At 37.3% G+C, this 11,855-nt stretch overlaps 1 protein-coding gene and 1 long non-coding RNA gene across 2 annotated transcripts; both read left to right on the top strand.

Moving 5' to 3' along the window:
- The first annotated feature begins 1,571 nt into the window (after positions 1-1,571).
- On the top strand, positions 1,572-6,686 carry LOC124859206 (vasoactive intestinal peptide). The gene is made up of 6 exons (XM_047351842.1): positions 1,572-1,725; positions 2,475-2,579; positions 2,931-3,035; positions 4,397-4,522; positions 4,783-4,894; positions 5,273-6,686. Coding segments are annotated over exons 1-6 (459 nt in total). The 5' UTR covers positions 1,572-1,723; the 3' UTR covers positions 5,282-6,686.
- A 1,466-nt stretch (positions 6,687-8,152) lies between these two features.
- On the top strand, positions 8,153-10,581 carry LOC124859439. The gene is made up of 2 exons (XR_007036099.1): positions 8,153-8,826; positions 9,398-10,581. It is a non-coding gene; the product is annotated as an uncharacterized LOC124859439 (long non-coding RNA).
- Positions 10,582-11,855: the final 1,274 nt, after the last annotated feature.

An 11,855-nucleotide genomic window follows, 5' to 3' on the forward strand; every position in this document is an offset into this window, starting at 1 on the left:
CGCTGCACACAGGAAATAACGCCAGAAACAGAATATTTATTCACAATCAGGCAAGCTGTCTGCGACTGGAGGGAGCTTAAATAGAGTAAAACATACAGTAGGTGAGAGGCAGCAGCGCAATAAGCAGCACAGGTTGGCTGAATAAACTGATAACTGCCTGACATGTGAGCAGGCATGGAAACAAACAGACTGAAACATTAAATTGACAGCTATAACTGTATACAGTGATTTGCAAAAGTACTGGAGTCTCTGTCCATAGGAACACAATAAGCTGTACATTCCATAGAGCTGGGCTTTATTGAAGAGTGGCAAGGAAAAAGCCACTACTTAGTGTTAAGAATAGAAAGGAATGTTTTGAATTTGCCAAAAGGCATGTGAGTAATTACCCACATGTGTGGAGGAAGGTGCTCTGGTCAGATGAGAATAAAATTAAACTTTTCGGCCACCAAGGCTCAACTGTCTGGTGCAAACTCAATACATCCCATCACCCCAAGAACACCATCATCATATGAAAAAAGGTGGTTGCAGCATCATGCTGTGGGGATGTTTTTCAGCAGCACAGACGTGAAACTGATCAGAGTTGAGAGAAAGCTGATTGCTATTAAATGCAGGAATACTCTAGAGCAAAACAGCTCACCTGTGATTTGAGACTGGGATGGAGGTTCACCTTCCAGCAGGACAATGACCCAAAGCATACTGCTAAAGCAACACTCGAGTGGTTTAAGGGGAAACATTTAAATGTGTTGGAATGGCCTAGTCAAAGGCCAGACCTCAATCCAATTGAGAAACTGTGGTTAAGACTTGAAGATCCCTTTTTACAAGCGAAAATAGTCCAACGTGAAGGAACTGCAACAGTTTTGCTCCAGCTTCTTCCTGGCAAGATGCTGCAAGTTCATAGAGACACAATCAAAGCCACTTCCAGCCACAAAAAGTGGCTCTAAAAAATATTGACTTTAGGTGGTGTTAACAGTTATGCACACTGAAGTTTTTTATTATTTTGTCCCTTTTGTTGTTTTTGTCAAAATAAAAAAAATAGTACATCTTTAAAGTTGTAGGTATGTTCTGTAAATGAAATGGTGCAAACTCTCAAATAATAATTCCACGTTGTGAGGCAACAAAACATGAAAAATGCCAAGGTGGTTGAATACTATTGCAAGGCACTGTGTATACCACTCAGTCAAATCATACAGACTGAATTGCATTCACCCTTTACAAACATTTATTCACATAAAATGTATGGAATTTGATTTGTGGATGCTTGACCTAGGGTACTCTTGTTCTATTTTTCATTTCCCTCCCCCTCTTCTTTAATACACATGCACAGACAAGTCCAAATATACCTTTAAGTCCCAGGTCATTTTAGTTTTGGGGGGAAGAAATCTGATGAGTCAAACCTGAAAATAAGTTAATTTCTCCTCACAACTAATTGGAAGACACAGGGTAAAACATCCGAGTAATCTCTCCACATGGCCACTTTGGTTCTGACCGTGAGCAAGACCAATGACGGAAGCAGTGCCTCTCTGACGTCTCCCACTGCTAATAAAGCTCATGTCCCCCCTCCCTCCCTCCTGCAAGCGAGAAACATCCAGGTGTATAAAACGGGAGCAAAACTGAAGGCGGACAGGAACAGAGAGAGGTAGACTGCATCAGCAGTGTGGAGCTACAAACAGCTGTATAGGATCAGGAGAAGAAGACCTGAAGAACACAACTTTCCACAGAGCAAATGTAAGATTTTTATTTTTAAAAATGTTATTTGTGGTTTCTGCTTTTATGTTATTCAGCAATTGGATGAACTTTTCGAAATAACTTGTTGAGTTTAACTTCAAATAAAATTCTCTTTATGGATTAAGTAGAATCTCAACATATTACATTTAGTTATTCAGGCAACAGACGGAAATTTCTCAACTTTCCCATCAGATGGACTCTTTGTTGTCCATGCCTTTCATAATTGCGCGCTGAATTTTGGACCGTTCTTCGTTTTGTCAGAACTTGTGGTAATCTTTAAAGTTTACCAATGACTAGTAGCCCGCCCGATTAAAAAAAGACCCATCTAAGCTGAGAAATCATTTATTTTCATAAAATCTCAACTTTATCATTACGCAGCAAAAGAAAACGCACTCAGCCAAAATACATGTAGATGTTTCCAGCGTTCCTGGATATTTGGGGTAAAAGTCTGAGCGTTTTATCAGAAACCTGCTCGGAAAATAACTCGTCTGATTTAACAATTAGATATGCTTGGTTGTAGATTAAAGCTCTTCACAGAACCGTGCGTAATTTGGCAAAATACCGTATGGTTCGTAACGTCAGTCTTTCCAGTCAACATCACATTAACGGGTTTTAATGATCTGTTGTTCGAAGAGTTCTCAGTGGGCAAAACTCTTCTCCATTTGTGCATCTCTCTGTCAACCTAAACTGTATTTCAGAGACGGATAAATCTCAAAAACAGAACAACATGCCACTATTTCCATCCTCAGGTGTAAAGCGATGGTACAACGGACCGGCCCCCACCTGCTTCTCCTAATAGCCCTGTGCAGTGTGTTATACTGTCAAACTCTGAGCCTACCGTACACATCCATGAGGTGAGTGCAAGCCTTCAATATCAGAGCTAAGCATGCCTCAAAAAAGGATCTGTACTTCCAAATACTGCATGTGATTCATGATGATCAAACCTAAATTAATTTCAGACCACCATCAGTCACCAAAGGTCTCCTAAAATAATTTTCGCTCAATTCCAGTTGTGGTTTCAACACTAAATCCCGAAAATGTTCAATTACAAACTCTATATTTTTTCACAATACAAGATGAAATGTTGGCGCACTCACAAGCAGTGCCAAGTCAGACCCGATGGGGCTGGCTGCTGCGCGTCTGTTTCCCGAAAAAGGCGCCAGTCTAAGCGCCTTATAATGTGAATGCCCTGTGATTCTTTGCAGAGCGACGAGACATGCAGATGGTTTGTTCACCAGCGGATACAGCAAACTCTTGGGGCAGCTGTCAGCGCGGCGGTACCTGGAGTCTCTGATCGGGAAGCGCGTCAGGTAGGTCTGCGCTCAGGGGATAGTTCTGAAAACTGATGCATCCTTAAAATGTATAGATTTAGAATGCAGCACAATTCTAATTAGTCAATTTCAGGAGTTGACACAAAAAATACTGTATTGTATCAAAGAAGGGGGAAAAAGACAAAATGCTCTTGTACTTGAAATGAAACAAAGAAAACACCGTTATTCCAATTTAGCATACAGGACCAACATGCAGAAAATCTGAGTTGAAAAAACAGAAAATAGGAAGAAAAAATAAAAGAAAGCAACCTAAAAAAACAACATGGTTCCCACTCCATTCATATTCAAAAACGTGTGGGAAGAAATGTAGACATATTCAATTACATCCATTCTCCAAAAACGCATATGTTACTATGTTAAATAATCTGAAAAATATCAAGAAGAAACAACTATGCGACAGAAACATTTGCTAAGTTTCATATGTCTTCCTTATCTTTGTCTTTACACAGAAATATACAAAGAATAATGCAAACATGAACAGTTTTAAAGCTGTAAACACCCCTAAATGATTATTTTATCCTGCACAGAAAATAAGATTTCTTACTGGTATTTATGTTTTTTGTTGTTATTGTTTCATTTAAAGTTTGATATCTCACAAAATGAGCAAAGGTCCTGTTTTGAACGTGTTATAAATTATGAGTTGTTATGGTAACTTTAACCCACATTGTAATTTACCCTTACTCTTTTTGGAAGAATTGTAAAGTGAAGTCGTATTTATTGCCCCACACCTCAGTGCAGTGAAAGAAAATACCTATAAAAGTGAAGGAAAAGACAGAAGTCTCATGTTTTTTGTATTTTATTTTTCATTGAACTAGGTTTATTTCAATGATTTATCTAATTTTCAATATTTTTCTTCATAAGATATTATTTGCATTCCCATGAGTTCCTTTTAAGACTCCAGTTGTCCAACCCTTGTTTTGAAAGTGGTGCAGAAAGAAATCTGACTGAGTTTGCTGATGAAATAAAATATCAGCTTGAACAAATTCTGATAAAAGTGAATTGTATTGTTTTCTAATGTAAAAATGCTTAGAGAACAAATTAGTTTAACTTTCTGACAGGAACAAGAAAAAAACAGCGATCATATTATTTGAGTGTGGATTCAACACAAGAGGACCAACTGACATTTTGGATGAAAAGAGCTGACCTGCTTGATGATGCATTTTGTAATTGTTAAAAATTTTTAAAGGTTAATTTATGCCGTAGCAGCTTTCTGTTGCATGCTTCCAGTAAGACTGGGAGAACTCATTTAGACACACACACACAAACACGAGGATAAACTGTAGACCTTGGCTGTGTACAGAAATTTGCTCTCTAAAATTTGGCATCGTTCTTCTTTTCAGTGATGACCTGATGGAGGAGCCGGTGAAGCGCCACTCAGACGCTGTTTTCACAGACAACTACAGCCGCTTCCGGAAACAGATGGCTGTCAAGAAGTACCTGAACTCCGTCCTAACGGGAAAGAGAAGGTAGGAATCACAAAACCTCTCATATCAACCCAAGGGTAGGGGCATAAAAACCTGACTATTAACTACACATTGAGCATTTTTGTAGAGTTTAGTTCTACAAAATCTGAAACAATCTATTTATCACAAGTATTTTTCTTCATGGATTTATATTTGTTTTGCATGTTGGTGCATGTAAAAGAAACTTTCTCCCTAGAGTGTGTCAATACTTTAAGTGAAAAACAAAAAATAGTGACTGTCTCTCTCCTGTTAAAAACAAACAGCCTAGAAGATCCTGGAACCAGCGAACCAGAGGAATCCAGGGATGAACCTAACACTTTCCAGGAGAGCTACGATGACATCAATGTAGACCACCTCCTGAACCACTTTCAGCTGGTAGGTGCCTTTTAAGTCCTTTAACTACCACTTAACCGCTGTCCACAAATATATAAACCTCATTTCATTAGATCCTTACCAGGAATACAGCAAACTTCATTTAAATTCAGAGGCAAGAGTTATGACTCAAACTGATGCCCGATACTCTAATTTTTAACATTAATAATCAAGTTGAATGAACATTTTAACTGTTAACACATATTAATGAGAGCCTCACAGCAAACTTTGGCTGTAAATATAATGAGTATTAATATGAGTTTTTGCTTTATTTTATTTTAGTAAGTATTCAAAATTTGAATTATTTAAAATATTAAGACTGTAGAAGTATTGATTTCCAGTTTTTCAAATCAGTAACCTTTTTCTTTTTCTCATTTGCAGCCGCTTTGAGGAGAGGTCCACGCTCGAATGAATACCTCAATTCATCCTATGAAAATGCTAATTACAAAAAAATAAATAAATACAATTTAAAACATACTTTTAATTTAATGCAAAGGACATTCAGAATGGGATTAATCAACAATAATGTGTTATTTCAATGTGGCTATTTATCTATCCATCTACACAGTACATGTTTACACTGTATATACACAGACAATGGTAATAGCTATACACTCTGCAGACCCACTAAGTAACATGTGTGTCTGTGTGCAGGTTGGGTTGGGTTGGTCAGATGCTAAGGTGTAAAATGAAAAGGGTAAATTTAAAACAGGTTGGTTTGGTTTTCAGGCTTCACTGTTCCAGTAACGTCAAAGGAAGCCTTTGTTCTGAAGCTTCTGAGAGGTTTCTCCCATCAACATCAAATTAAATGTTTTTTTCATCTAAATCTGAGCATCCTAAAGTTCTTAATTAATTCTTACAAATTTACATTTGGAAACGCTCTGTTATCAGGTCTGTCAGATTTTTTGTGGGACATAAATCCCCACAAGCGTTTATTTCCTTTTTGAAGAAATTTAAAAATACACACATTTTGCTATTATATTGAAGCAGTTGTGTTTCATGTTTTTCTCAAAATGTCCTAACAAAGGTCTTTACATGTAGATGTACTTGCAAATGCAGATGAGCAACAGATTTTCCTTCAGATATTCGCCCATTGATTTAGAGTGGAGTTTAAGGCAGCAACCTTATAACAGAAGTGCATTGAATACACAATAAAAGTATCAATTGCACATCAAACTGACTTTAAATCTGAATTCTCAGTGGTATATGAATTAAGAACCTTAACATTTGGTAAAGCAACTAAACAAAATAGTAGGTTAAAAGAGTATGGTTGAAGTTATGTAATTTGTTACCTACATGTTTTGCATTGGGCCTGTTCAACTCTGTCACTGAAATTTGTATTTATAATGATTAAATTGTTAAATATTGCAAGCCAAACACTAACTTTCAGTAAGATCTTCCGCAGTGTGTTAAGTGAAAAAGGACCTTTAATGATTTGTAGAAAAATCTCCATATTTAAAATGTTACCCTATAATGAAAAATGAGCAATTTTGTTGTTTTTGAATGCTAAATTATATAAATTATAACAATGAGCTATCTGTTCCATTCATTTCCGATGCTGTAATTTCTAGAACAATTGCTGAGCATTTTCAGAGAGTCTGTATGCGACCTTTGGATTATTAACAGAGGAGACTAGAAGGCAGAAGGACGAAACTTGGAAATGACATGGATGCATTTAATCACTTGATACTATTCAACAGGTAAAGAGGTTTTCATTGTGCATAGAACTGCCTTCAGCATATATGGTGATGTGATCAGAACTGACCAAATAAAAGATGTTGGTTTATTTTTCAAAGCTTAGTGGTTTTGTCTGGCTGAGTGTTTGAAGAGAGCACACGGCAAAATAGTGTAGAGGCAAATTTCATAAAATTTTCTGTTTAAAACTGATATATAAAGGCAACATTGATACCTAGCTTAAAACATTCAGACTTTTTGGATGAAATCCAATACATTTTATATTCCATAATTAACAAAACTCTTTCTTAAACTCTACAAACCACATGAAGTGGTATTTCCTTCTCCTCTGCAAGCTGCTGACTGATAGTCCACTGACGATCACATGAAAGACGTTAGCTTTGGTCGCCTAGTTACCTTTGCTTTATCAGAGCTTTTGCTTTATCAGAACTGATTGTTTAAAAAAATCAATCAAAACATTGTAATGTTATTGCAAAAATGTGTGGGTTTATATCCTCTTCAAACAAGAAAATACATTCAACCACAAAAATTTGTAAATGTTTTCATTCTCCTCATATTTCCACGACCAATGTTTTGCCTCAACAAAACCAGCTGTGCTATATTAGGGTTCCTATGAAAAAATAAAGTTATTTGCAATTCGAAATACCTTTAAAGGTCTAGGGGTGAATAAGAATTTATTAAAATGTTTTGTTTCAATATTGAAAGTTAAAATAAGTACAAACAACAGTTAAATGTAAATGTACCAAAGGTGGCCGACAGACTAGTTTTCATCTGTGGTTCTTGTGCTTGATGTAAATAAGCATCTAGAATGTAAATAAAACAATATGACAACAATAATGAAATATTAAAAACAGAAATAATATGTTATAACTCAACATGTAAAACAAATATGTGTTTAAACAAATTAAAAACAGTGTATGTGTCATATAAAATAGAATTTGATGCAACCAGCGGTTCATTGGGCTTAATTAAAGAAAGTGGCTTAATGAAAACTGAGACTGAGCTGCTAATTACTTGCCTTAATTCTAAAAGGAAAATGAATCCAAAAAGAAAACACGAGAGAAGGGACTTTTCATGGACTGTGTAACTCTGTTAGGAGAAAATATTAACTTCAGCACCATGGACAGATCCCACTGTCTACTGAATAAAATTAATAAACCTCCATATCAAGTGGCGACCCAGAAAGACAAACAGTAGGTGATGATGCTTTAGTTTCTGATATGTCAGCTCTGGCTGAACACCTTTTCTTACCGTGTCTTTGTCTCAAAGCAGAGAACAGTCAGGAAGGAAGTTGCATTAGGTTTGTCACATAAACAGGAGTTATTATGACTTCCTCTTAAAGTTAGCTTACTCAGGCAAGATTTATGGAGTGCACAATGAATAGATGTCCTGTCAGCAGATCTCTCTCTCTCTATTTGTCTCTCCTTACCCAACCAGTCATTTAAGATGTGTCTTCTCTTGCTGTCCATTTACCAATTTCATTCTATTTGTGCTTTTTATTGTGCTCTTACATTGTCTTAGATGATGGATTGAACAGTGCCCTGTGAGGTGTTCAAAGGCTGGGATATTATGACCATGATTTAGGCTTCTCTGCAACTTTCTCTCTGACCTGTCTGTTGAGATGCTTTGTCTTTGTAAAGATGATTGTTAATTAATTTTCTCTAACAATTCTCTGTAAAGGCCTCTGAGGTCTTCAGAGAGACTTCAAATGGGCTCTACTTACTTGCACTGGATTTTATTTACAGTTTTTCTCAATTGCTTGAACACTAAACACTATTTTCAGAACCAAATGCTGAACCCACGGATTAAATCAGTCACTCTTGCAAAAGCAAAAGCATCAGCAATTTCACCTGTTTAGACACAACTTGCCAACACATTTCAAATGTGATGCACCTGTGTTGCATAATAGTGAGCACAGGTGTCACCAGTTAAACACAAAACTCAAAATTGATCACACTTGTGGCAAATGATGTGAGGGAACATATATAAGCCAGTGCAGAGAGCACTGTTTTGTGAGGCACTACAATGGATAGAAATCTAAGAGGAGGGGTTTGTTTGAGAGGTGGTCGAGTTGGTCAGCGAAGACAAAGAACAGTAATATCTGATGAAATCAGAGCTACTGTTATTGACCATGTTCTTGTCCATGGTATGAGCATGAGGGAGGCCGGACAACGGGTACAACCAAACATCAGTACATTCACTTTGTCCACCATAATCCGAAGATTTAGAGAGGAGAACAGGTAATTACCTTTTTTGATATTATAGTATGTAAATGTTGACAGCAATTACTGTATGACTATACACAGTATACTGTAAGTAAATATGTGCTTCAGTACATCACTGTGCCAAGGTACTGTAGTATTGTAATGGAGGGTCAGTCTAACTGTTTGTAGGCCTAGTATTCCATGAATATTTTTGTAACTGCATGTTCTCTTTTTGTACAATTTAAAAACTGCCACATGGAGTCGGAGGACAGGTATGTTCTCCCCACACCAAGACACCCTAATTGCCCTAATGAGAACAACACCATTAAACTGTGTGAAATTCAGCAGAAGATTATTGAGGACCATGTCATTTTGAGGGTATCAACAGTGTCAGCCTTTCTACTGTTGATTGTGTCCTGAAGTGCGACAGACAGAAATGAAACAGCTGTACAAAGTGCCCTTTGATTACAACTCAGCAAAATTCCAGTACGTACAGGTTGTTATATATCCAGACACATTCAGTGTTGATTATGGTAAATAGTGATTCACCGTAATGGCCTATATTACTTTTTCTGTATAACCTACAAAAATACATCTGTTTCTACAGAGAGTCTTTCAACTGGATGTAATGGAAAGGCCCCATGAATACGTCTACATGGATTAATCTCAACAAAAGGAGAAGAAGAAGCCATTGCATGATTGGCCAACAGGCCACTGTTGGTGTCCCTGGGCAACGTGGTGGCATCATGGGGTTGTCCACCATCATGCCAACCTGGGGCCCTACAATACTCACCAGCTCCTCATTTTCCTCAATCACATGCAAGATGCTCTGTTAGGGCAGCAGGATGAACATCCCATTTATGTTGTGAGTTTTCACAGAGCCCTCCAAGTTAGAGAGTGGTTCAATATGAACCAAGGTTTTATCAATCTTTGCCTTCCACCGTACTCTCCTTTCCTGAACCCCATTGAAGAATTATTCACCTCGTGGCGGTGGAAGGTATATGAACACCAGCCTTACCCCAGGGTAAATCTCCTGCAAGCCATGGAACTAGCCTGAGGTCATCAGTATGGAGCCATGCCAAGCCTGGATACAGCATGCCAGGGGTATTTTCTACCGTTGCCTGGCCAGACAAAATGTGGCCTGTGATGTGGATTAGGTCCTGTGGCCTGACCCAGTTAGGAGAAATACAGTATTTTTCAATTGCTTAGACACCTACATACCATCCTCAAAGCCAGTTTTTCAGTAGCCAAACCAAGGTATCAAGTCAGTCCCCTTGTGATCAAAACCAAAAGCATGTTTCACATCACTAGACACTGCTTGCAAAATGGTAAACACATGCTGCACACTTTGGTCACAATAAGGGCACGGATGTCAGCAGCTAAACACAATGACTCAAAATTGATTCCACCTTTGGCTAATGATAAAAGAACCAATATAAGCCAGTTGAGGAAGATGTGGAAGGTCAAGGTTTTGCAATGGATAGAAGAAAGCAGAGAGGAAGACAAAGAGTACGCGTGAGAGCCTGAATCCAGCATGCTAGTGGCTTTTTCCTTTGTTGTTTGGCCAGGGAGAATGTGGCCTGACCCAGATAGAGGACACAATGTAGCCGAATGACTTATTGCATGTAGCTCATGATGAACTTCTTTCTTTTTTCATTTTATGTTTTTAAACAGTATTTTTACTTGTACTTTATGTTATAATAACCTCTACATGGATATGGGTTTTCTGTGGGTTGTGACATGATGCATTTGGCCTGCTGTGAATAAATACAAAACATTATTTTGACAGCATGATGTTCTGGGACTATGTTTTCCTTTTTTCCTCATAGTGTTTCCAGATTGCTCTGTAGTGTTCTACGGTTTGCTGTGCTTGGGGCATGATTTGACAACAGCGTTGCTTTTTGAGGCCAGGTGACACTGTTTTGAGTCAATAGCTTCCTTTTGCAGCAACAAGCAGAGATTTTGGGAAAGTAGTTTGAGTTATGGAATTAGTGTTCAAAGTAGTGAAAACTTCAGGGGACATTTCAAAAATGGTAACAACTGAGAAATACTGTAATGCCGTGGCTGAGTAATGCATTCTCATTTGTATACTTTCGTACTTTATTTTTACGTAGGCATTGTGTATACAAGCGCTAAATACACAGGTTTTTTGTTTTGGAACATGCATTTAGCCTACAGTGAACAATAAACATTTATTTCTACTGCTTCATGTCCTGAATTTTGTATGTTCTATTTTTCTATGTAGTGTTTAGAGACTGCTCAGTAGTGTCTTTAATTTTGATTTAACTTGGGGTACAATTCGACAACATAGTTTGGTTTTGAGCACAGATTGAACTGTTTTGAGGTGAGAGTTTGGTTTTGCAAGAAGAGTCTGAGGTTTTGTGAATGTAGCTTGAACTTGGGGTTTTGTGTTCACAGTTTGGAGAAAAGGAGAGCAGCGTTTGACAAATGTGTCTTAGCAATTGAGAAAAAAACTGCAAGTGCAGCAAAGAACAGGGCACTGAATACAAATGCACAAAGTAGCTTTTGCGATTTTTAGTTGTGAAAACATATTTTAAAAACCATTTATCATTTTTCTTCCACTTCACAAGTGGAAGAAACCAACTTCATGTTGGTTTATCACAATAAATTCCAAAAACATACAAAGAGGTTGTGTATGTGTCAAAATGTGAAAAGGTTAAGTGAGTGTGAATATTTTTGCAAGGTGCTGTGACTTCAGTGCTCAAAAGTACAGCTGGCTATAAAAAATACAGCCAGAGTGATGTTAAACACTACTGATGTCTTTTTGACATGAGTCTTCATGGTCCTGAATATGTGTTGGGAACTTTACGAAATAACTTATATTCCTGAATTGAAATACAGATGTTCTCAGGCTAAGCCACTTTTTCTGTTTTACCATCAATGTTCATAAAAATTAAATAGATAAACAGAGAAAATCCAGAAATGAAAGCTACAGGAAACACAAAGAGCATTAAGAGGTGCATTTATGTCTTACTTTTTAGTTTTCAGTTTGATTTTTTCAGTTTTATCAGGCTTATTCTAAAAGATTTTAGCCATCTCTATTC

The sequence above is a fragment of the Girardinichthys multiradiatus genome, chromosome 22 (genome assembly GCF_021462225.1).
Source record: "Girardinichthys multiradiatus isolate DD_20200921_A chromosome 22, DD_fGirMul_XY1, whole genome shotgun sequence".
NCBI classification, from domain to species: domain Eukaryota; kingdom Metazoa; phylum Chordata; class Actinopteri; order Cyprinodontiformes; family Goodeidae; genus Girardinichthys; species Girardinichthys multiradiatus.